The following is a 27,267-nucleotide window of genomic DNA, read 5'->3' as shown; positions in this document are numbered from 1 at the left end:
CATTTTAACACAAGTTTTGGTCACTTTTTCTTACTCTTACAATGCCTGTTTTACAGTTTCTTTTGACAATAAATGTGTATTTTTGCAGAAAACATATTTAAATCTGGTGTTTAGAGAGAAATTAACTCTGGGTTTTTACCTTCAGGTTTTGTTTACGGCTCAGATTGTTTGCTGTTTGTCAGCAGTATTACAGAAAGAAGAAAGCCTATAAACCGAACATAACATAGTATTTTCTGCATTCTCTCACCTTCAGGTTCCCCACTTTATCCTCAAATGACTTGAAGGTTGCAGAGTTCCTGCAGAACAAAGACACAACATTATAGTCACAATAAAACAAGTTTACATCACATCCACTGAAAGCAGCATGAATAAAAACTCCAGCTGGTGACGGCAGAAAAAAAGAACCTTAATAAAACTTTTATTATAACAAAGAACAATTAAAGAAAAAGCTGCATTACTTATAAACCTCCATACAAATACCATCCTAAACTGTGAAATCATATTATCTCCTCTAAATATGTTTAGAGAAGAGAATAGGATTTCCATTCATTATAAAAAATACTGTTAATGTCACGTCAACTGACGACACTACAACAGAACTTTCCTAAAATATGAAACTATACAGAAGACAACAAAAATAAAAATGGTCAACATATGATCGGAAAATAAAAAAAACAAAAACACATACATTTTCATGCCTATACAGACAAATATTCAATAAATTATCTCTCCAGCTGCCTATGAATGAAAAAGTTTTAACCTGAATAATGAGTAGAGTAACTTCTCACTGATAATGAACTACCAACAGGTTTAAAAGAAACAGAAACATTGTTTTCCTCCACAGTGTGAGGAGGAAAGTGAACCAAATATTGTGTCTACTCAGTATTTTATTTAACTTTTACTCTATAAAAGATCTTATTATAAATCTGTTTGAGAAAGCAGAATTATAACAGAAACACAGACATCAACGGATAAACAGCAGCTGTGCAGTATTATATTATTATTATTACAATTATAAAGATGTGATGTAATAACAGTGTGATGTGAGTGCAGCAGCAGAGACAGAAAGTTTCTTTACCTCATGGCTGGCATACTTATCGAGTGGCGAATGGAATAGTTGCTACTTTGAAAGCGTTAAAGAGAGGAGACAGAAGTGCACGTGTTAGAGAGCAAGCAAGCACACACACACACACACCACACAACACACACACACACAATATAATGCAGTTAATTCAGCAGTTACGGTGCTGTTGTTGTTTTTTTAATTAAGTCTTGTCAGTAAAACATTATTAAATAGTCAAATTAATAGCACCAAGTATGGAAGACAGAAGCTGCCAAACTTAAAAAATAAATAAAATAAAATAAATGACTATGATAAATGAATGCCATTAAATGTACCAAAAATAATGTAAAAAATAAATATATATATTTTTTATTTGATATTATATTTTAATCTGTCTTTATTCGACTTTCCACTTTCATTTATTTTTATCTATTTTTGCTTTAATTTTTTATATTATTTTGAAATGCATGAAAATATACTTAAAATAATAATAATGATAATGATAATGATAATAATAATAATAATAATAATAATAATAATAATAATAATAATACAGAAATAATTAAGTTAAGAGTAAAATAACAAGAGAAATGTGACAATGACCCAGATGATTTATAGCTTTTTGTGTGGAGCCAATTCATCAGGAAACTATTTATTTTATGGCTCAGATAGTTTCCTACAAGTTTAACATTCTTTTCATAGCATACATACTCAAAACTAACTGTGCCGAGGACAAAATACATTAAACCAGCTGATATAAAATCAAATTAAAGAGGTTTATAATAAAGCAACAAGCAAAAGTATCAACAGCAGGAACAGCAGCAGCTAAACCTCCAGGATTTAATTTGTCCGTTTGTCCTAACCGGACAAGTCCGTCTTACCTAAAGGAATTAGAGAAAGGTAGAGCTCTGCAGGTCAAACCAAGGCAGCGAGTAAAAAAACAAGGAGGAGAGAGAGAGCGTGAGCGAGAAGCATCAGGACACAAACACAAACACACAGGAGACACAAACACAGACACACAGGAGAGACAGCAGCATTATCAGCAGCAGGGGAGCAGGGTCACAGCAGGAGGTGTTACTCTGTCACTGAGGACACCACGGCCCAGAAACTGTCTTCATCTACACAATTATTAAACCCTCAGCCTCACCCTTAGATGTCCTAACAAGCTGAAAAATATATATGCTTTTTACAGTGAAACATACAAATGGAAGGAGTGAAGCTGTAATGTGCTCACGGTGGAAATGTGGGAAATAAAGGTGTTTTTGCTGTCTATTATTTTACTACCTGCAAAAGTATATATGCAACGTATAACCTTTCAGCGAGACAGTCATGGAAAAAATGATTAGACCCTTGTTTTCCCCTTGCTTTCTTGTTCATTCTTGTTTCTTGTTCAACTAAAGGTATATTTGTTTGGACAAATATATTGATAAGAACAAAAACAGTTTAATTTAAGAGCTGATATCTAGACATGTTCCATGGTTTTCTTGATAACCAAAATCATTATGAAGAAAACCATGTTAAATGTTAGATATCAGCTCTTAAATTAAACTCTTATCAGGCATTTGAGTTGTTATCATTATATTTGTCCAAACAAATGTACCTTTAGTTGTACCAGGCATTAAAATGAACAAGAAATTGAAGAAAAAGGGTGGTCTAATAATGTTTTCCATGACTGTATATATTTTTTATTGTGAAAGGTAAAAAATGGAATTAGTGAAGCTGTAATGTGCTGCCGGTCGAAATGTGGAAAATAAAGATGTTTTTGCTGTCTTTTATTTCACTACCTGCAAAAGTATATATGCAACTTATAACCTTTCAGCTATACGATCATTCAGCCTCAGTCACTTGAATGTAAGCAGGATAGCTCAGCTTTCTCAGTCAATACTGAGGAATTTATTGCTTTAATTACCACCAACACTGATTGGATATCAACGTAAAAGGTGGCAATTTCTTTCTTTAAGGACTCATTTGTGCTAGTGGCGGACAGATCAGAAATCTGAAAAACGTGTTTTCATGCCAAAGTATCTCTATTTGAGTAACCCTGCTAGTATTTCTGAGTTTCTAAAAAAAAAAAAAAAACCTGGTTTATTCAGGTTTCTGACCTCAAAACATGACTGATATCACATCATCTCACCACATTTTCAAAGGTTTAAAATCCACCTACTTAAGCCTGTTAGAAGAATAAATATGTATATTTTGCAAGATGTTGCAGATTTTTTCCTCATCTAGCTGTGAAATAAAGTTAAATCAAATAAGCATAATTTCAAATATAAAAAGTGAGGAAAACAACAGCAGCTCACTCACTAAATTTATAATTATGTTAGTTTCTTCAGAAAAGTTGCATATTATATTATCATATTATATATGCCTCTCTGATGCTTTCTGTTTAACAGAAGTTATGTTTTATTACTGTAACTCAGTGGTGGAACAAGTATTCAGATCAGTAGAAGTACTGTGAAATTACTCCACTACAAGTAGAAGTGCTGTATTTTAAAAAAGGTAGTTATTATGCAGGTTTTTATATAAATTCCAGATTTATCATTATATTATTAATGATGCATTTATGTAGCTGTGAATGTAGGACTCATTTTTTTATTTTATTAAAAAAATTCACGTTTTTATGATAAATCTTGACCTGAAAAGTAACTAAAGCTGTCAGAAAAGTAAAATATTATACTTCTACTCCAATACATTTAGATAACTACCTCAAATTAGTACTTGAGTAAATGTACTGAGTTACATTTCATCACTGCTCTGATTAATTCCAGGTGCTTCTCCTTATTAAGCCACAGTAAACAGTAAATGTCTTCATGTTTTTTCACAATAAAAGCCTGAAATAGTATTAGAGCCTGGTTGATACTAAATACTGTTTATGTTAATAGGAGAATTATCTTGTGTGCAGACTATTTCATTATTTATTTTTATCTTTTACATATTCTTCTGTCCTGCAACTATTTTGTTTGTCTGAATGTGCATGCTTTGGTTAACTTTTCGCATTAAAAGCTGGCCTATAAAAAGGTAAGGCAATAACTCTGACGGAAGTATTGAGTTTAGCATCACTTGGGGATGAAAGTAAATTTTAATTTGAGACCTGGTTCTATGTGTTGCTGAGGTAACACATTTTGCCGTTTGGGGATTTATGTGAATTCAAGTCACAGATATCCTTATTCTTTATATTTGGTACAGTTTGAGCTGAATAAATGTGAAGTTCCAGCACCAAATATCCACTCCTCCTCACCCCCACAGCAGTTATATGCACCATGTAAGTGTAGTTAAAGCAGATGCAACACAATCTGCACTCAAGGAACAAAATGGGACATTTTTATAACAAGAGAAATGAAATATGAAAGTAAAACTTCTGCAGCTACATCATGCAACATGCAGGGACACACAAAGAGTAAAAACAGCTGAAATATGAAGTTCATGAGACAAACTGTATGAAAACCCAACGATCACAAGACACACTCACACTCTCACCGAGCAAATATCAGAGTGGGCGGTGAAATGGAAACATTAATATAATTACAGTGAGTCAACAAGGAGCCAGCAGAGACGTGAAGTGCATCTTCACTCCCTTTGATTTCCCATTAGTAAAAGTTTTCTCTCTCTTTCTCTCACCCATCAATCAATCACACGGATGAATTGTGCTTTTGTCGCTTAACTAAACGAATATAATAATAATGTTTTTCTCTCCAATGTTTGATGTACTGAACAGTTCTCTTGCAAAGGAGTCTGCAAGCAGTTTTAAGCAAAATTAAAAAGTGAGATTTCAGGGTGAAAGAGTCGTCTACATTAAAGGGATGGTCCAACTATTTTAGAACTATTTCAAAATAAACCAACAAAGACAAATTTAAATATTCAACCAGCTCAACATCTGGAGTTTTAGCTCCAAGCCAGCCTACAAACCAGCAAAGCTTCACTTTGTTGATGCCAAAAGAAAAAACTGTTCATGTTTACTTTGCAAAGACAGAATTCCCTCATGTTGAACCACCCCTCGAGTTAGTAAAGTGACCAAAAAGCTGTTAAATAAGTAAAACAACAGACAGAAGAAGTGTTAGAGTCAGTTATGCAGATTTTCTACATCTATGGTTTAGGTTAGAGAAGAGAAAGATTAACAAGTTTATCTTAATCAGCACGAGGAGATAATTTCAGAACAAAAAAAGCAGTGGACAGTGACACAGCTGGTTTCATACTGATAACTGATTTCTATGAGCCTTAACCTGTTTTTTTTAATCATATTTGAGGTGTGAAGTTCACATGGAGGACAGAGTAACATGATCATTCAGGTCCTTAAATACATGATTTTGACATCATCCAGGTTTCTGTTTTTGTCTCACTTTCAGCTGTTTCTCACCAGCAACATGCTATAAAATTCCATCCTCCATATTACTGCTGCTGCCATCCAGTGCATCTTTACTAAATAATTTAATAAAGGACCTGAATATCCAACTACTCTGATATTCATTCACTGAGTGGGTATCCAGTTTTCAATTTTGGGAATGGTTTATCTGTTTTTTCCAATACTTTAGAAAAACAGAATCTCTAGAACTTAATCCATTTAAAGTAAGAGATGCGTTGCAGTGTTTACATTGCTACAGCATTTTGAGTCATTTATGGTGCACAAACCTGCTGCAAAATAAAAAGTTCAAGCAGGCTGAAATTCAACCGTAGTGATCTGTCAGGATTCAGATTTGAGCAGCTTATTTTATTGAGTTGCATTTAAATGTAGATAAATTTAAGTTGAGCTTTTTACTGTGAAATGTACAAATGGAAGGAATGAAGCTATTATGTGTATATTTTATATTTACCTATAGCACTTCCTTATTTTTTTTAAAATTCTATTTCATTTTATAAGACAAGTGATAAGATGGAACTTTATTAATCCTGAAGGAAATTATTGTTCCTGAATGCTCCAAGTTACAAAAACAATCACAATCTAGGATAATATAAGAAAAACAATTAATAGGTTACAATAACAATATATAAAATAAATATGACTATAAATATAATATAAAAAATGCTATAATATAAAAAAAATGATCTATTTTTTATGTTCCTGTGTCTGATTCAGTTTATGCTGCTGTTGGACTAAAATCTCCCCTTGTGGATTAATAAATCTGTCTATCTATAGATGAACTTATTACCCTCCAGCTACACCATGCAGCCTCCTGGTATGTGTAGGCACGTCCAGGAGGCTCTGCAAGCAGTAAAACCCAACTTTCAAATGTATTTTCTCCAAAGATGCACCTGTGTTTGTTGCAGACAGAAAATCTGGATAATGTGAACACATGCTAGAATATCCTGACGTTTCCCAGCTTACATATCATAGTTTTCCCAAAACAGGATTTAGTCAGGTGATCTGAAGTGAGAATATTCTGTAGGCCTGTCACGATAATTACTGTATCGTCTTATCGATCAATATATAAAAATAGAGCCAAAGCAGCCATTCCAGCTGTTTATATGTTATTTTAATAATAAAATGATATAATACATAATGATTATCTCAGTGCAATTTTTGTTAGCAGAGCATGAAAGTCTATTTTATTTGTTTTGGTTGTAGTTTATTTATTTATGTTTTATTATCTAGGATATTTTAATATTTCTTTTCCACATTTCAATTCCAATGTTTAATATTCTCGAGATTTAAAAATTAATTGCTGTGAAAACGGATGTACTTATTGTGCTCTAATATTGTTATAAAACTAAAACAACATCGATACGATCGTTTACTGTAATAGTTTCTGGGAAAATATATCGTCCTAAAAATGTGTTATTGTGACAGGGCTAATATTCTGTTTAACATTCACAGGAAACTCCAAAAACATGACAGAGATATTATTTTATCTCGCCATGAGTTCTGAAGTTTAAGATCTGCTTCAGCTTGTTGTTCCAGAATAAAGGTTATCTTTCATATCATGTCCCAAATTTCTGTTTGAACACTGTCCACTGACTTTTCTGTTCTTGTAGCCTAACTAAGAGTCGTTTTGTCTCTGCTGCATCATACCTCATGTCGCCAAGTCTCTTGCTGAGCACCGTGCCCACTGTGGTGAAAGCTGCGCTGGTCTTCTGTCCCGCCTGGGAAAGAGTCTCCTGAGTCTTCTTGTATCTGTAGGGAGGGAGGGAGGAATAGAGAGAGAGGGAGAGAGGGAAAGATAACAATGGAGAAAGGAAAGGAGGAATGATGAGGAGGACAGATGGGTGGAGTGGAATGAAAAGAAGATGTGGGAGAGCAGCAAAAGGACAGAAAAGAAAGAAAAAGGACAGGAAGAACAGGGAAGAAGGGAGGAGGATGGATAGAGGAAAGAAAAGACGACAGACAGCAAGCAGAAAGAAACAAAATGGAAAAAATAAAAGGGGCCAGTGGATGGGAGGAGGGACGGGAGGGTGAAAAGATGGAGGTAAATTAGCCCCAAACAACTGACAACAGCAAACAGGAACACAAAGCCAACAGTGATTTAAGTCTCTGCTCCGCCGCCAGTGAAAAAGTGTCGTGTTCACCACCGACGGTTAGAAACAGGAATGTAGGACAGACTTGGTGCCAAAACCTCCCCAGCAGCTTCCTGTTTACCTGTTCTGTTTGCTTTGTTACACATTACAACAATTTACAAAACAAACAGAAGAGAGTTTCCTTGTTTCAGGATCTATTGTACAAAAGAAGAGTTAGTGAATGTCATATTTTCCTGCAGTAACAGCCCAAGGTACAGAAGCACAGAGAGAAGCATCAGGATAAATGGCAGCGATGATTCAGCAGCATGTCCCTGCAGCCTCAGAGCTCATGATGCTGAGCGTCTGTTTGGTTCAGAGCGATGGAAGAAGAGAGCATGACGGCAAAACCAAACACTCACACTGACAGACCATCTCTGAGGATCACCACACAAACTGGATGTCTATTATGCACTATATGTGTTAAACAATGTTAAAACTCCTTTTATCTGAAACCTACAGTGGCCCTAAGAGCTCACAGCGCTGCAACTTAAGTAAATATATAAAAAAATAAATGAATGAATGATACACGTTTTAGTTGGTCTCTCTCAACAGCACCGAGTTCTTGCTAGCCCGCAATCGATCGCCGGCTAACGTTAGCATGCTATCAATATGTCGCTATGATTGTTATTCGTTATAATGAGAAATTATCATTATCTTGAAATAACTTGATAATATCACAAGCGTGTCCAGATGTGTGCATCACTTTTAAGTGTCCTCTGGAAACACTATTTGTGTTGGTTAATAACAGCGTGTGTTTTCTAAATGCTGCGCTTGTGTTGTCAAATTGATTAAGATGTTTTTTCAATTTGCATGTGTTTTCTTAAGTTGCCTTTGCTGTGAGCTCTCAGGGCCATTGTGGAAACCCTCTTTATACTATATTTTTCCCTTCATTTCTTCAGAGAACAACAACTACAGAACAGTAATTAATTTGAAGCATACCAGTGGTTATTAGTTCAGACAACATCGTCGTCTAAAGGCAAAAGTGTTAGAGCAGTCTTAAAAAAGGGACAAGCCGGAGAGAATAAATGTCTCCACAACTTTCCACACAGCCCTGCTTGTGGTGCAGCTCTTTTATTATTAATGCTCCACTGTCTTGCACATGAAGCCCTAAAAATATAGTTGAATCACGCCTTAGTGTTGGGCTGATGTATAATGCCATCGTCTGAGCCCAACATGGTGATTTAAAACAGTCTCAGTCCTGACAGGTGTGCTACTATAATGCATGAAGTTGGCAGTTTAGAGGCAGTTGGCAGGTTGAGGACGAGCTGTGAATGGGCTCAAAAGTGAAAAAAAAAAAAATCAAATATGCATACCAGGGTTTTCCCCTGGGATTTTAGAGGTCTTAGGGGGGTGGGCAGCTGAAGCAGCGGGGTTAGCGTTCCTCGGCCTTACATTTTTTTAAAAAAGCTTTTCTGTTTTTTTTTTTAAACCAAAAACTGTGCAATTTCACATAATTTTGACCACTATCATTACTATAGGTAACTAAAAATCAGACTCAATTTGCTTTAGTTGTAATTTACACTTTATTTGCACAATTCACAGCCCCCTTTTGAACATTTAATTCTTCTGGCTGAATTGGTCCTGTAGAACCGCTGAACAAACTTCTCCATGGCAGAAGTTCCTGGCTGAGGTTAACCTTAAAAATCAGCATCTTAATTTGTGAAAATAATTATATTTTCATATAAAATCTCTTACTGGCTTGAGGGCTGAGAAGAGCCTCTCCATTTAAACCATTTTCATTTGTTCCATTTGCAACAATGAAATCAAATTTTTTATCTTTAAATCTTTAAAATAAAAGTTACCGAAAAAATACAAAATAACCTTCATCTCTTGTAAATAAATCCTTAAATATTGCCATGTGAACAGTAGAAAAATATATTGACTCTTCCATTTGCCAGAGATTTTATGTTTTATTATTTTAAATATAATACGAAAAGTAAATAAACCATTGTTAAACTGCTAATTCCTTTTGACCAGGAAAAAAGAAAAAAAATTGTATTTAAATTAATTTAAACTAAATTACTATTCCAATTCAAATAATAATTAATTCTTTGGTAGATTATTTTCACTTGGTATATTTGTATTGCCCTTTACAGTAACATAACGGGTGTAGCTGCCAGGTCACCTCCAGTTCTACCTGCTTTTCTGTGTGACATATCGCCCTTTAAGAGATCATAATATTGCTGCTGTGCTTTAAACATCACTGTTTCAGATTGAGAGGTCTAATGTGGAGTTATAGAGTTGGGTGGAGGTGTGTGGGCAAATCTATGCTTTCTGTCACGCTCCCCCACTTCACTAGCTCCCTACCTCACTCGACCATAGCTATGCTAGCTAAAGTAACAGCATACTATAGAAACTTACTAACGCAGCAACGCCTTCTTATATTTTAACATTTCACATTGCATTTACATTTTTCATAACTAACAGTAAAGCAGAATAAAGCTATAGTAGTGCCCCATCGAAAGGATCAAGCAGTAGCTGACGTTAGCAGCCTGTTCCTCTCCTCAGCGGTGGAGCTGCTGCTGTCAGAGACACAGGTAGCAGGGGAAAGTAATAACCATAACCCAGTGATCCTCACTATTTTTTTCACAAGAGCCACATTGGCAGTGCAAAATCAAAAGGAGAGCCACTTTTACGACAACATACTAAGTCACCCACCTCATCCACTCCACTATTCGTTACAACACTGTGTGTCTGTCCGTCTGCTTTTTGAGCTCATTTCGGTCCCTTTTTTTTTTTTAATTAAAAAACGGTCCATTTTGTGTTTCACGCTGGCTAGCGGAGCCTACCTGCTAATGTGCGCTGCGGTCAAGTGTTGTAAACAATGCCACATGGCATGCGGGCTGCGTTGCCAGGTTTGACAATGCCCCCTTTAGGAAGCACCATTATGGCTTGAAATACTTCCTTTCACCTTCATTACTTGAGTGAAGGGAGAAGTACAATTCAGATGTTTGCGTTTTTGCAGTGTTGTATGTTTATGTAGCACATTTGAAAAAATGTATTGGCTGTGTTACCACATACGAAGCTACCATGCGAGCCATCAATTATAGCTTGAGGAGCCGCATGTGGCTCGCCAGCCGGGCAATGAGTAACTGTGCCATAACCGATGGTTTCGGTATATTTGCCCGGCCTTAAGTGTAAGCTTGGCTAATGTTACTCACCAGGACTTCCTTGGTGGTATTCTGATGACAGACGTTTTCTGGTACTCCGTTAAATGATTTTCACTCCGTGTTGTTGTGGCTCGCACTGGCGCGCGTGCATTCGCCTCCCTCCGTCCCGCCCACTCACACACACACACACACACCGACACACACCGACACACGCACACACACACGCCGGGTGAACGAAAACTTTTCTAAAAGCAGATAGGTGTAAGCTGGGGGGTTTTTTAACAGAGAAGGTGAAATGTCCGTTTTTGGAAATATCTGGCAACGTGTAAAGATAGGACGCAATGCGGCTCTTATTTATTTTTGCACACCTGCTCTATTTTTTCTCTTAGGCGGGAGGCAAAAATGCTTGGGCGTCGCGCCTGTATAATGGCAGGGAAAACCCTGCATACATATAAAATCATTTTTAAAAAGGATACAAACAACAGTGATAGCATCACCAATCACAATGTTTCATCGTGGACATTGTGATATTGGTTCATATCACCCAACTCTACTTGATCGTAATTTCTTTGGAAACCAAAAGAAAGCAAACTATAGTCATGAAAAAATTATTAGACCACCCTTGTTTTGTTCAATTTATTGTTCGTTTGAATGAGCTGCAGATATCTTTTCAACTTGGTATGAAGCTACTACTGCACTTGACAGCTGGATTCTCGCGATATCACGTAAGAATCACAGGTTGCTCATAGGTTGCTCAAGTAACAACAACAACAACAAAAAAAAATCCACCGACTGAAGCAGGAGGAACAGCTCGCCTGGTCCTCTCCAGTCCTTACGCCAGTCTCAGATGGACCAAGTATTATAAGTAGGTCTGTCGTTCAATACATAAATATGGACACAGTTTTTTTTCTGGGCTTAATATATTTACTTTTTGTGATTTTTTGTGTTGTGTTTAAAGTAATGCTGCAAAGACAGTACAAATTGCAAAAAAAACACCCATTTTTCTCAAGCAGCCATTCCAGCTGTTTATATGTTATTTTAATAATAAAATACGTAATGTTTATCTCCGTGCAATGTTTTGTTAACTGAGCCTAAAATTTTATTGGTTTTGGTTGTAGTTAATTTATTTATGTTTTATTCATCTAGGATATTTTAATATTTCTTTTCCACATTTCAATTTCAATGTTTAATATTGTCGAGATTAAAAAAATAATTGCTGGGAAATATGATGAATTAATTATGCTCTAATTTCATTATAAAAGTAAAACAACATCGATAATATAGTTTATCGTGGTAGTTTTCGGGGAAATATATCGTCCTAAAAACTGTATTATCGTGAGAGGCCTAATTATAAGTATTTCCCCAAATGTTGTACTTTTCCTTTTGATAGCTGTGAACACACACACACACACACACACACACACACACACACTCGTAAAAGCCAACTTCCCGATCAGCTGATCCATTCAAACACACATCTAGCCTAAGCAGCAGATGGTTCACAGAGGCAGAGCAAACACGATTCTGGAGATAAGCTGGTGTGGCTGACTACCAAACGCACACAACTGTGTCCATCAACATCACTGACCTTTCACACTTAAAAAACTAATTACTTTAAATCTGCCAAATCTAAAGGATCCAGTACTCATAAAATGAATATAAGTATGAAATGTAAAAGATTTAAAAGCATGTATAGGAGTCATAAAACAGCCACTAACACAAGAACAACCTCACCACCACAACAGCAGAAGGAAAACAGAAGAGAAAAGGATGGATATTAAAATAAATAAGAGAAAAACTCCCAAACCAAACTTAAAGAAACCTTATCTAACAAGACAAAACAAGAACACAAAAGAGAAAGGGGGGTCAACTCACACTTCAGAGCGGGAAATGTCATCCAAAGTGGCTGAGGCAGACAGATATCTGAAGACACAACGGCAGGATCGTGACACAGGGCAGGAGACACTCACAGTACAGTACAGAAAATTATACAGTTACAATTGCTGACGTGTCTTTTTACTGACTGGGTTTGATTCTTCCCAGGGAATGTGCAGGAGAAATAACAGCATTAACAACACGACACAATGTAACATCACAGGAGTAATGCAACCAAACATGATGGAAAAAAGACAAAAAATTATTATCTGACATCTGATGTTTTGCCACTGAATGAGAAGGACATAACTCATTTAAACTGAAAGAAAATGATTAGGAAATTTGGTTTTGTACTACACAATACCCAAACAAAATTAGGTCAAGGTTCTGGGAAATCAAAGAGTATAAGATTAGTGCTGGTTTATGGAGCAAACAGGCATTCAGATTTTCTTTTCAGAACTTAATATTCTGAAAAGAAACTTATCTAGAAATGAAGAGAGTGTACGATCACAACCCATATTCCTTCACTACAATTGTAACAGTCATTAATTTATGTGTCTGCATCTTAAGCTGCTGTGACAACTAAATTTCCACACACACGCACAACACACAACACACACAGGGATAAATAAAGTCATATCTTATATTATTGACTCACACGGTTTCCTTTGCAGAAGACCCAGTGTTAATAACACTAATAACAGTATATAAAGTTTATTATTTCAGTTGTTTTTAAGGGAACTCAAACACCAACATGTCCTCTAAAACTCATACACCAACCTAAATAAACTTTTCATCCTACACGTCAGTCTTTACAGGCAACCACGGATCAATAAACATGGACGGCTGAGTTAACATTAGGTCAGACTTCTATGGTATGGGGAAACTTTCTTATATCATGCTTCCTCCTTCAGCTCAACATTAGATAAGAGGTTAAATAACTGAAATAGGATTACATGACATCAGGTAAATGTTACAAACGAAAGATTTTAAATCCATATTACTCTGTCCCATGGTTTTATCCTCATAGCCAATTCTCGCTTATCTCCAATTTGGCACATACATTTGTAATCTGAATCAAAATCAGTATATCAAGACCCTCACAAGAAAGTAGAAAAAATGGTTTGTGCTAAACAAAAGACTTTCCTACCTTTTCTTTAATATACATTTTTTTAATAAAAACATTTTTGGATATAGAATCATTCAGGAACCTGTATCAAAGTCAAGTTATCGACACCAGCATTGAACATACTCTATATGCTATACATCCATTCTCCCCTGTCCTCTCTTCTGTGCTCTGTGTAAACAGCCACTCCTGTCCTCTCCTCTCTGCTCTGTGTAAACAGCCTCTCCTGTCCTATCCTCTCTGCTCCGTGTAAACAGATTTTCAGTGAATATTTGTCACGTGACCACTGGTCTCAGCAGAATTAATCATGCCTTCACAGTGTCTGAGGAGCAGAATTTAATGTTTTTAACAGGACCTGGTTAGTGCAAAAGCTTTATTTTAAATGACGCATGTAGAATAAAAAGATTCTGACACAAATATCAACATTTTAACACAAGTTTTGGTCACTTTTTATAATAGAAACCGTCCTAAGTGATGATCCATTCAAGACATTTACATTGGAAAGTTCAAACTTTGACGATAATGCCTGTTTTCAGAGTTTATTTCTATGATAAACAATGCATTTTTGGCAAATCTTTAAAGAAAACAAAGGGGTTCCGAAGGTTAAATAATACCTGCCTAGCACAAGCTAAACACCAACTTTCTGACACCTTTTTGACTTAATGCTACAAGTGTGCATACACCCGTGTCCAGCTTATTGTGTGTTTACTTCAGTGTGATTAAAGAGCATTCAATCAGTCCAGTTCCACTCAACAGGAAGTCGTCAGGGCAAAGCGACACACGCACATGGTTAGTGGAAAAGCTGAAAAACTTGATGCCTTAGTGCTGAAAACACCCATACCATAGTAACTCAGGTTAACAGACCAAACAACCTTTTCACAATTAGCAACACAACAAGCTTAATCACACTCTCACACACAACACACACAGAGTGCTGGCTAGAAAAAGACAGGAACTGTGTTTGTTCCGACTCTCTGTAACACAATGGCAGAGCAGATAAGGAAGTCAACACAACAGGAGAACTAACTTTCATCTAGAGGCTGTGAACACAAGACGTCTGATCCAAACATTCAACACAGCAGCAGAGTAAACAACTTAAATAATATTTGTATATTTAAGTTATACACAGCTTTACATAAGAAGATATCCTACTGAAGGAGAAGAGTGGTTCGACCACATTCCTGACATGTGAAATTGCTTCTCAGCTCTCGTGCAGTAAAGTCAGAGGACACAGAAGGCTCATCATGACACTGCAGAATATTTGTGCATGACAATGCTGCACAATTTATCTAATTACAGTCACAATATGGTCTAGTGCAATATCCAAATTGTAGGAAGGCATAGTCTAAATACCTTCTGAATTAAGTATTGTTGTGCTGCAAGATGTTCCAGCCTACAAATCTTTTACTACGGACGTTAAAATAAAATCTTTGTTCAGTGGAGATCACACCATGATCATTTGGTTATATTTTTCAATGAAAACTAGAAAAATGATCAATTCCCTTCAGTATTGTGAACCATATCTCCATGGTAGTATCAGTAAAAAGAATTGCATTAATATATTATTTTACAAATTGGCACCTTTACCAAAATTTTATTTTTTGGTTCCACTTAAGAGTAGAGTTGGGTAACAAAGCCAAACATTTATCCCGATAAAGGTTATTTCATATCTCGATAAGGATATATATTCCAGTATAGAATGTTTTCCTGCTATTCAATAAATAATCTATATGGAATAACGCTGATGAAATTTATTACACTTTATGTTACGGTTGTGGACTACAAACACACAGCAGAGGTCACAGCATGATCATTTTAATATATTTTTCAATAAAAATTAGAAAAATGATGAAAGAAAATATAATTCCCTCTAATGTCATGAATCAAATCACAATCACATATCCCAATATCAGTAAAAATAAGTGTCTTCAACATGTTATCTGAATACAAGTTGTGATGCTTAAAGTAAAAAAAACAACAATGATTTTTCAATAAACTCACAATATCAGTATCAAAATTCTGAACTTTAGACCGTAAAAATGTTTTCCAAAATGCTCAATTAAATGATGAATTATTAAGCAGTGCAAAGGGGTTTTGCACTTTGGGAGTAATGTGGTTTTTATCGGTCTAAAGCTGCAGCCATTAAAGTCTTTGATCAACAAAACTGCTGTGCATTTAGTCCTAAAAAAGGATGTGATGAAGTGGTTCTGATGTGGGCAAAACATAAATATTGATCACAAACCAAACTCCAAACATTGGTCGTGTAATGATATATTAATGAGGTTGGTGGTGCAAGCTAAAAGATGATTATCAATGTGACTATTGGAAGATGTATAAAGGCGAGTTTGGACGAAGATCACACAGAAATGGGATATATTGGCCCAGATAAAACAGATGTAAGGTGTAAGGTCTGTCTTTGAGAAGTGAAGAATGGAGAAAATAGTCGGGTTGATATCCGTTTTAGCCCGTCCGGTCCCACGTACGAGCTTAGACCGGTTTGATTCTAGTCTAACTCCACCTGCTGCATTATCTGAAGGAGCTGCTCACACTGAGTGATTGGTGCGATTCTACAGTATCTCAGTATTTAACATGCTGAATAACAAGGCTTCAGAGAGAAGCATACACACACAACACATAGAACACATTCACTCCTCTACTACACAATATTGCATCTGACACATTGATATATTGTTGTTGTCTTTATTTACTATTTGTACTTACTGAATTGTATATTTGTCATTGACTTGTCTCTCACATATATTTTATGAAATGTATCCATTTTGTTTTATTGATTCTTATATCTTACTGTTATTGTGTATTGTCCAAATATTTGAAAAAAGTTGTACTTTTGCTTTGGCAATATTGTTTTTTTAACATTCGTGCCAATAGAGCCTTATTGAATTGAAAAATTGAGAGGAGGTAGAGAGATTAAAATAATCATGATTTGGTGTGATCTCCACTAAATAAAAAAAGTTTTTCTTAAGTCTGTAGTAAATGATTTGTAAGCTGGGGAAATCTTGCAGCACAACAATACTTAATTCAGAAGCCATAACTATGATTTGTATATTGCATTATTGTAATTCAATTAATTGTGTAGTCCTGTTGATTAATCTAAAAATACAACAGTGCTGTTCCACTCACATGGCGACAGCTCTCCTTGCAGACAGCTCTGCCCTGAACAAGGCCGCTCTCTATATCAGGACTGACATCAGCACAATGCTGCTTACTGTACAGCACCGTGACTTCACACACAGCAGATCGTCACATTACAGCCGTCCATTCAACATTTCACTGTAACTGCTGGGTTTGTTTCACAGCTGAGAATGAGTTACTTTGAATATAAACTGGCTTTCTGTGTACTTTACATCTTGATGTTTCTTGGTCTCTACCGGCTTTCTCAAGCCACAGGCTGATGCACAAAAGTGTGCCTAATTATGTATAAAAAGAGAACTCAGAGTGTGATATTAGTGGAAAGTAATTTCTGCTAGGTTTACCTGACATTCTGAGGAATAAAATGTGGTTTGATTTTTACTGTCGTGCCAATAAAGCACACTTAACTGAGTTGAAAATTGGAGTCCAACAGCTGACTGACTCTCTCCACCCACTCCAGTTTTCATGGCAACCTACTCAGAGTCTTTGCACTACCAACGTATTCATAATTCATAAACCATTTGTTTCTTTGTTTAGCTCAGTGTGCACCTCATAACTCATCTCTCTCTCTTTCTCTTTGGACATCACATATCATGTGACTAAGCAAAACACCATCTCGGTCTCTTCCCCTTCCTCCCCTCCTTCCCTCCCTTCCTCTCTCTCACATTCCTTTCCTCTCCTCCCACTTGTTTCTGCAGCAGCAAGCAGCGAGTCGGAGCTGCCCATCTGGTCGCCAGGCACGACCAGGGTGCATGCGTGTGTGCGTGTGCGTGTGTGTGTATAAGAGACACAAACACATACTTTTCCTCTATTGTACTGTACTTGGCAGTGTGTGTGTGTGTGTGTGTGTGTGTTGGCCTGAATAAGACAAATCTGCTGCCTGCTTCTGTTTCTGATATTCTGGGCAAATATGGGAAATAATCCACATTAAAATCCAAGATTACGAGTGCACAGAATGTGTAAGAAGAATGTTTCTATGTGCAGAAGTCGGACAAACACTGCAACCCTCAGAACAGTCCAGTGCTCCTGCTGCTGGATATGAAGGTGTGCAAGTAGTAGTAAGTCAAGAGCAGCGTCAGTGTCAGCAGTCACGTTAGGCTAACTAGCTGAGTGAGCTTGGCAATCCAGTTCACATCAGAAGCAGCCATATGGAAAATTCCATTAGCTACAGACCTCAGAGTAGCAGCAGCAGCAGAAAACTCACTGATTTCATGCTTTCCTTGCCGACTAGTCTGGATTCTTTAAGCAGAAGTATAGAAACATAAACGTAAATATCTCCTCCTCAAACCAACTCCTAGGCAAACTCACTTATAGGACTAAAAGGTGAGACAATAATACACAGGTGATAGTGCTGGGGAAAAAATCGATACAGCATAGTATCGCAGTATTTTGCGTGGCAATATTATATCGATTCATGGCTGCCAAGTTTCGTATGAAACTAGAAGATCTAAGGAGGCCCCATGTGTGTCAGGATATCGTGTTTCATTAAAAAAAATTCAGAGCAGTGAAACTTAAGGTTGAGGAAAGTTTAAGAAAATGCTGTAATAGTTGTCATCCATACATGTTTGATATCAGTTCAGTTTGACTGAATACTTTGTTGGTCAGTCTGTGGGTTTTCACGCTCATTGTGGAGAAATAAAAAGACTTAAGTGAGATGAATACACTGAGAATTTTCTGATTTAACAAAACAATTCTTGATTGAATGTAATTTTGTGGACACAAGATGCAGTTAAACAGTTCAATCACAATATATTGTATCAATACTCACCATATCACAAAATGATTAAAATCACAATAATATCGTATCATGACTCAAGTATCAGGATGAAATCGTATCGCGGGGTCTGGGGGATTCACACCTATGGTGATATCATTTGCTTTGTTTACTTTGTTTGCAAACTTGTTCAGCTATAACCTGCAGAATACAGATCATAAAGCTGTCATTTGGTGACATCAACATGGGAAAGGAAGGATTACTGAAAAGGCCTATAGACAAATATTATAATTTCTTTGTATATCAAATAGAAGGTCCAGGTTATATTTTCTGTTACAGAATAGAGTCCAAACTGGCTGAACCGACATTTCAAATTGTGACACATTCTGGTAAATTAAACAAGTAACCAACATTAGCAATATGTGTCGACTACGCAGTCAGTGCTAAATCCAATTTGTACTGCATTAGTAATCAGCATTAGCCTAGTCAATAACATAAATATTCAGGATGTTTGGAAATCTTTTTAACAAAGGTTAACATGTCACAGGAATCTGTCTACTTATTGGTATTCTTTGGCTGCAATTCACAAAAAAAAGTTAAACTATTTCTAATTAGTTCAGCTGCAGAATGAAACATCCACAGCTCGCTGAGCTTAGAGCGGTCGCTGCAGCTTTCCATAGACATTGGATATCAGCACGCTGCAGGACGCACTTCACCACTGGTTTGTGTGTTTTTAGCATTCGTCTTAAAGAAATCTAAAACTGTGAGAAGTTGAGAACTAGGATATTTTATTCATGGCAGAAATGCTCAACTTCAGGAAAATATAACCTGATTTTCTATCATTTTAAATTTTGTCTAAATGTTTTATATTTATGGCACTGCTAAAATGAATTGGACAAACTCTTTATCTCCAACAAAACTTAACACTCAGGTTCAGACATCAACCAACGTTGCAGCACTTTGCATGTGAGTGGCATCCCATTGTCTCATTATCCATCTATCAGCACGGCTAATTACTAATGGGCATCACAAGGTTATTATATAATTACATCACTGATGGTTTCCATTGTGTGCCAATTGATTTTACTTAGTCAATCTGCCCTCAGGCTGGAATCATTTTGTATTGGGCAACTGTTAGCAGCGTTGGAGTCAGATTTTTGACCCATAAATGGAAATTATGTGCCTTTTAAAACCTCCCAAAACTCCTGGAATGCGATTTTCTCATTGTGTAGTAAACTCAATGCAGAATCAGACACAATAAGGTCAGTTTTCAGGCCAGCCACTGGCAATAAAAGCCGAGAGGAAGCATCTGAGAATGCTTAAAATAAGGGAAAATGTTGGTTTTGGAGAGGAAGTAAAGAGGACGTGTGTCATCACTTCTGGATGGAGGACGAGAGGACACCTGACCTCTGGGGGAGGAAGTAGAAACAGATGAAAGATACTGATAGGAGGGATTTAAGGGGAAAAAACTGGACAGAAAGAAAGAAAACTAAAGGATAAGGGATATAAATAGAGAATAATATGTGTGTAGTGAGACGTCAGTCCTGTAGCTCTACTTCTGTCAGCACTGACATCCGTTAAAGAAAACCTGCCACGTCTCCGCCTTAAAAAGTCTGATTATCAAACAACACTACGAGGTGAGTCACAGTGGACAAACACAGATTCAGGTGAATAAGTTATGCAACCCAGGCTTCAGTGGTTAGAACAGAGACACACCAAATCCCACATACGCGCTACAAGTCTAGCCATATATGCAACAGGTTCCTGCAGATAAATATTAAATACAGTCATGGAAAAAATGATTAGACCCTTGTTTTCTTCAATTTCTTGTTCATTTTAACGCCTGGTACAACTAAAGGTACATTTGTTTGGACAAATATAACGATAAAAACAAAAATAGCTGATAAGAGTTTAATTTAAGAGCTGATATCTAGACATTTTCCATGTTTTTTTCATAATGACTTTGGTTATTATCAAGAAAACCATGGAAAATGTCCAGATATCAGCTCTTAAATTAAACTCTTATCAGCTGTTTTTGTTTTTATCATTATATTTGTCAAAACAAATGTACCTTTCGTTGTACCAGGCATTAAAATGAAGATAAGGAAGAAAACAAAGGTGGTCTAATAATTTTTTCTATGATTATAAATCAAAGAAGGTTCTTCATGCCCAGAAAAGCTCCTAAACAGAACATCTCTGAAAATGTGCCCAAGAAAGAATTACAATTACAATAAATTCTGCTTTTTTACAAAACGTTGAGCAATAAAGAATAAACACAGCACAGATAAAGGTTTGTCCTCCTAACTGACACAAAGTCAAACACCGAATGTTGAACTGTACGTGTTCTCAAACATGGTTAGAAGGTGAGAGCGGAGAGGGATCGAGTGTGAGTAAAAGTCAGAGCGTGAGAGAGCGTGAGAGAGCAAACACCAAAGAAGCCCAAACGTCCCCGCTGAGCGAGCAGCAAACAGTGCACGACTCACAGATCCAAGCTGGCCACGCTCTTATTCCACTCGCCCAGTTTCTCAGAGGTTCTCACATAGCTAGAAACAGAGACAGGACGGTGTTATGCTGCAGAGGTTCAGCAAGAACTCGGAGAGGGAGCCACGGAGAGAAAATACCAAATCACTGTGGTTTGGTTCATAATTAACTCTCAACATTAAAAAAGTTGAAAGATAAATGCTCAGTTAACCCCAACAAGCTGCTTCGGGAAGTTGCTTTCTCTTTTTAAATCATAAAAAAAAAGAAGCTGAATATCTATTGGCAAATTATTTTTTTTAAATGCGAAAACAGAATTTATATATTTAAACACTTTTCCAAGTGCCCACAAGTGTCCTGAATGTTGTAAAAAAAAATTCTCCACATATTGTACATTTAAATGACACATGTAGAATAGAGTGATTCTGACAGAAATATCACTATTTTAAGCTTTATTTTGGTCACTTTGTCTAACGAAAACTTTGGTAATCTATGATCCGTTGGACAGTTCAAACTTTGGCGATTATGCCCGTTTTTACAGTTTCTTTCTACCACAAAATGTATTTTTGGATGATCTTCAAAACAAAACAAACATTTCAGTTGGTTAAACTGTTAAAATATGTTATCACATTTTCAAAAAAAGCACAATGCAAAGTTTGTTGCGTGGTGAAAGAAAAACAGTCTTTACAGTCCATCTGTAGTCCAGAAGACGAGCCGTCTGTACTGAGGATTGGCCTGTTTATTATAGTTCAGGGCTATTTGAGGTCTCAAAAAAAAAAAAAAGAAAAAACATTGCATAGGCGTGACTGTGACAGGCATGAAATAGTCGTGGTCATACAATTGGGTTTTTAGATGCCAAATAAGCCTCTAATGATATTAATGATCACACAAGCATTCGGTATTTAGTTGGGTGAGTTTGTCCAACAGAGTAAAATGTATTTTACTGTTGTGTTGATGCCAGCAGGTTGTTGGGTTTTCCACTGTCATATTTTGTCCAATTTTCTGCTGTATACACTGAGATTTTGGGTGATTTTGGGGGTATTGGCTTATGTAAGAGCATCAACAATATACCGTATTGCAAATTTTGTTCAAATAATGTGTAATGAATTTAAGGAATCAATAATTTGTCCAGTATTCTTCAGATAATGAGAGTTAGTTACCTAAAGAAAAGGTAGAGAAATAAAAGTTAAACCCACTGAAGAGTTTGCATAACCACCAAATGAAATGCTAATAATAAAGCTAAACAGGGTTTAGAGATGGTAAATTATTCCCTGTGAACGGATACATGGATTGATCTTCATAATGAGTTAAGATAAAGTGCAGTAATGACTTTTTTCCTGCAAAAACTCAATGACTTTCTTCGTGAATAGGAGACGTTTACTTTGTGCTTATTAAGACTCTTCTCTGAGTAAACACCTCCTGCTGAGGTTAATAACCGCGGCTGCTCAATTAATCATGTCTAATCAACTCGTAGCACTTTAGTGACTCTAATTAACAGGCAGAGTCTGAAGATGTTAGAGCATTAAATGTAATATCAAACAGAGCAGCTGCTGTGTATAAAAAGAGCCGTTACCAGAAGGTAAAAACTGCAGATAAATATTCGCTCTCCAACTGGGAAGCTTGTTAAAAACATGATTGTTGTGTATGATACTGCAGCACTTTGTTTCTGCTGTGTTTCATCTGTTCAAAAGGTTTACAGTGATCCTGTATAATATCAGAAGACTTTAGAGCCTGGGATGCGTCACCACAGGCTGAGTCACTTTGTGATAAAAATGTTATTATCAGAGGAAGTGCTGATTCATCACCTTGGTCAATGTCATTTGGGCTAAAATTTGGTTTTAAAAATGTGTAAAAATATGTTAACACCTAAAAAATCCTAAAAACCTAACTACATTTGTAAAAATCTACTGTCCTTGTTTAATTTTTCATTTTTATGTGTGCATAAATGGTTGATTCTCTTTAAATGCAGCCTTTTTTAAAGCTGGCCTCGTTTCCTGCAGACAAACATCTTTCTATAGATATTATACTAATTGGTTGATGAAAATTCTATGTACCGAATCGTATTTTCAACTAATAAAAAAAAAAAAAGCCATGGACACAAAACGATCCAGCAAAAATACATAAATAAATATATAATGCTATGTCATCTGGCATCCCACTGTTCCTAATGATTACTTTGCACCATGCGTGGGTTAATTCCACTGTTTACATCACCAAAAAAAAGGAAATCAAGTCTTTTTTCATAGTATTATACTCTAAAACACAGCGCAATGCTTTCTTCAAACTCTATTACTTAAACAGGACTTTTTGAAGTGTATCTTCTGATAGCTGAAGAACAATGCCCAGACTAACGCAAAAAGATTATACGAAATAAACGTTGGATAAGACTGTGGTTACCTGTAGTGAACTAATTAATGACTTTATTTTCTTTTATGGTTAAAACACAAAGACACTCAAATCATAAAGATCAAAATAGCAGCTTTTAGTAAGAGCATGCTGCTAAAATAAAAAATATATTATTTGATTTATTTCTCTTGGAGCAGAAGCTAACCCTGGAGCTGCACAGGTCATCAACTTTTTGTGTTACTGACTGCTCAAAACTCAACTTGCAGAGCTGTGATTTAGTCGTCTGTGCATTTTTAAAATATTTTTAACAATACATACGCGTTGGAGGTCTGGACGTCTTGCCAGCTCTTGGTGAGGTTCTGCTTGAGTTCGTTGAGCGGGCTGAGGCCGAGCTTCCTCTTCAGCTCTGTGGCGTGTCTCTCTTTGGCTGACAAAACCTGACGCAGGGTGTTGATCTCCTCCTCCACCTAGAAACACAACAAGGACACCAGAGAGAATTAAACCTGGGCTTCCTTCTGCACGCATGGTGCTCTACCTGGCTAGATTCCATAAAAAACATAAAATTCTGCAGTCCTCAGCTAAAACCAACAGCCACGTAACAAATATTCAGTAAAACTTGGGAACTGGGAAGTGCAGGCTATTTACACAGAGCAGAGTAGAAAGGACATAGTGGAGCGGCTAAGTGATATAATTGTTCAGTTCATGATACATGCATGAAAATTGGCATGAACACTCCATGGGTCACTTGACAAGAAAATTGTCCAAGACATTTGAAATTTTAAGATGGCGGCCATTTTTCAGGATGGCCGACACCTTAGTGGAGCAATTGAATGATATAATGGTTTATTTGGTGATACAAGCATACAAATTGGCAAGAGCAGTCTCCATTGGTCACTTAACAAGAAAATTGTCCGGGACATTTGAAATTTTAAGATAGTGGCCATTTTTCAGGATAGCCAACACCTTAGTGGAGCATTTAAATTATATAATGGTTTATTTGGTGATACAAGCATAAAAACTGGCTTTAGTTCTGGATTTCTCTCTGTCTGAATCTGCATTAGTGGAGCGGCTAAGTGCTAATTTTTGGCAGAATCGTTCAGTTTTTGATACAAACGTGAAAATTGGCATGAACACTCTCCATGGGTCAATTAACAAGAAAATTGTCCAAGACATTTGAAATTTTAAGATGGCTGCCATTTTTCAAGATGGCCAACACCTTAGTGGAGCAGTTAAGTTATACAATGGTTTATTGGGTGATACACGCATAAAAACTGGCATGAGCAGTCTCTGTTGGTCACTTGACAATAAGCCACCCACAGTCACTTGAAATTTCAAGGCGGCAATTTTTTTTTTGACTGTCGCCTGCCATGTGGATCTTTAAATTATGAATTTTCTCATATAAATGTATTGGGTTCCTCAAGAGAGGTTGTTTGACTGTGCTTTGTCTGACTCCTTGCCCACGACCTGTCCAGTTTTGTAAAACCTGTCAGGAGTTCCCTCCAACCGGCATAGCTGTCAGGGTTCACCGAGGTACACAAGCTCCCTTACCATGAGGGCTTTTAATACTTTTTAAAATTACTTTTTTGAAAACTAACTGCCATTAAACATGCCAAATAAATACTCAGGGGGTGGGGAAACACAGTTGTGGTGCTGAACGGACAGTGCTCCAAAATAATAATTGAGCAATGGTTAATACTGAATGGCAATAATGACAGATCCAGAGGCAACAGCAGCTCTGGCTGACACGGAACCATGACAAACAGTATCTGAAACTATACTAGGGAACCAAACTGAAAATGTGAAAGCAATGTTACAAAGTAACATCTGAACATGTCATAATAATAGGCTGGTGACAAAGTAGAACATAATGCGAAGATGTGGCGAGGGGAGGCCGAGCCATAGGCCTACACTTGAAAACACAAAGGACAACAGGGAATAACACTGGCAAAAGAAACAAGCAAATAAGTTCTAGCAGGGGCAACTACATAAGCATGTGCAACTGAGTCCATATCTGTAGCACTTACACTTTACAGTACATGCCTTGGTGCACCTACATTTTGTCAACTCCCAACAACTCTCCGCAATAGGTGGAAGTGGAGACCAACTGTTATGATGGCTTCTGCAATGTCTGCAGCAAATGCATAGGCAGAGGCAGAGGGTTTATCCTTTTACCACCTTTTAATAAGCACTTTGATGTATGGGATACAACCAAGTTCATGCCTTAACCCTACACTTAGTCCGATCGTTCATCCAATGCATTTTTACCCTGTACGATCTGTACACCACCCGGTTAACTAAAACTCAGAGTTGTCATCTCTTCTTTGACTAACTTTACAATTAGCTTTACAATTTACAATTAGCTGACATTTGTTAAAACTTGTTCTTTAGAATAATCTAAAACCCAATACATTTCTATGAGAAAATTGATCTTTTGAGGATCCAGGGGGCGGCCATCTTGAAAATAGAAATTTCAAGTGGCTGGGAGTGTTTTTTAGTCAACCCAAGTAACTGTGGGTGGCTTATTGTCAAATGACCCATGCATGCCAGTTTTTATGCTTGTATCACCAAGTAAACCATTATATAATTTAATTGCTCCACTAAGGTATCGGCCATCTTGAAAAATGGCCGCCATCTTGGAATTTCAAGTAACTGTGGGTGGGTTATTGTCAAGTGACCAACAGAGACTGCTCATGCCAATTTGTATGCTTGTATCACCAAATAAACCATTATATCACTTAACTGCTCCACTAAGGTATTGGCCATCTTGAAAAATGGCCGCCATCTTGGAATTTCAAGTAACTGTGGGTGGGCTATTGTCAAGTGACCAACAGAGACTGCTCATGCCAATTTGTATGCTTGTATCACCAAATAAACCATTATATCACTTAACTGCTCCACTTAGGTGTCGGCCATCTTGAAAAATGGCCACCATCTTAAAATTTCAAATGTCTCGGACAATTTTCTTGTTAAGTGACCCATGGAGAGTGTTCATGCCAATTTTCACGCTTGTATCATAAACTGAACGATTCTGCCAAAAATGAGCACTTAGCCGCTCCACTACAGGAGAGAAGAGGTTGGAGGAAGAGGTTGTAAAAATGAAAATAGTTCAATTTGTATATTAAGTAGAGAAAACTTTTTTTACCCACTTTTTTACATTGGTGACACTTGGAAAAATGTTGTATATAAAAATTCCATTTCATTTAAATTTTTTTGACAAATTCAACATACGCCTCTTCTCATTTAATTATTCATGAAATTATAACTGTTATTCTTCACAAAAGACATGTTTGAGCTCTCTCTACTTCTAGCCATGATTGCTATGTTTCCATAGAGCTGCAGGATTTATAGATTAGGGTTAAAAATTTGGTCACAGTGAATAAAAGGTGACAGGAGCAAAATAGCGTCTTCCTCAGACCTGAAAAAAATCTGTGTTGGGTCACTAGTAAAAACTTAAGGGACTTCTGATTCTAGTGTGTGGATATTTTCCAACAGCTTTCACAAAACAGACTATTGTGGCCTACAGTTGACATGTAAACAGCTGGTGATGTGGAACATCTGGGCCGTACCTTGGTGAGCTCTGTGCGGAGCTCCTCAGCCTCCTCTTCTGTGAGGCCGGGTGGCAGCGGGTTGGCTACGTTCCCCACGTTCCCCACCGCTCCCTCCACTGGCACGTCGGACAGGCTGTCGGAGTTATCCACGACAAGGCCCTTGTTAGGAGAGTTCAGGTTGATATCTGGAACAAGAGAGCGATAATAATTAGAATGTATCAGATATTTTATTCTGCTAAAAGCTGGGGCTGGGCGATAAGGACCAGAAGTCACATCCCGATATATTTAGGCTGAATATCGATAAATATATCCCGATATTTTTATCGCAAAGTGAGAGCAAATGTTCAAAGTCAAATTTGACATGTCACAAG

General features: G+C 36.8%; 1 protein-coding gene across 9 annotated transcripts in view; it reads right to left on the bottom strand.

Annotated features, from left to right (window-relative positions):
• tpd52l2b (tpd52 like 2b) overlaps positions 1-27,267 on the bottom strand; it is a 38,740-nt gene that overhangs the window by 4,565 nt on the left and 6,908 nt on the right. The window contains exons 2-9 of one of the 9 annotated variants that reach the window (XM_059332361.1): positions 26,915-27,081; positions 23,667-23,815; positions 21,008-21,067; positions 12,535-12,582; positions 7,068-7,169; positions 1,945-1,971; positions 1,079-1,123; positions 248-296 (exon numbers count right to left, since the gene is read on the bottom strand). In XM_059332361.1, the coding sequence (XP_059188344.1) occupies positions 248-296; positions 1,079-1,123; positions 1,945-1,971; positions 7,068-7,169; positions 12,535-12,582; positions 21,008-21,067; positions 23,667-23,815; positions 26,915-27,081 (647 nt within the window). The remainder of the gene's footprint in view (positions 1-247; positions 297-1,078; positions 1,124-1,944; positions 1,972-7,067; positions 7,170-12,534; positions 12,583-21,007; positions 21,068-23,666; positions 23,816-26,914; positions 27,082-27,267) is intronic. The other 8 variants (XM_059332362.1, XM_059332363.1, XM_059332366.1 and 5 more) reach the window with 8 other exon arrangements.

This window comes from Centropristis striata, chromosome 5 (assembly GCF_030273125.1).
Source record: "Centropristis striata isolate RG_2023a ecotype Rhode Island chromosome 5, C.striata_1.0, whole genome shotgun sequence".
NCBI classification, from domain to species: Eukaryota; Metazoa; Chordata; class Actinopteri; order Perciformes; family Serranidae; genus Centropristis; species Centropristis striata.
Note: the sequence above shows the minus strand (reverse complement) of the source record. Positions and strands in the feature narration are given on the sequence as shown.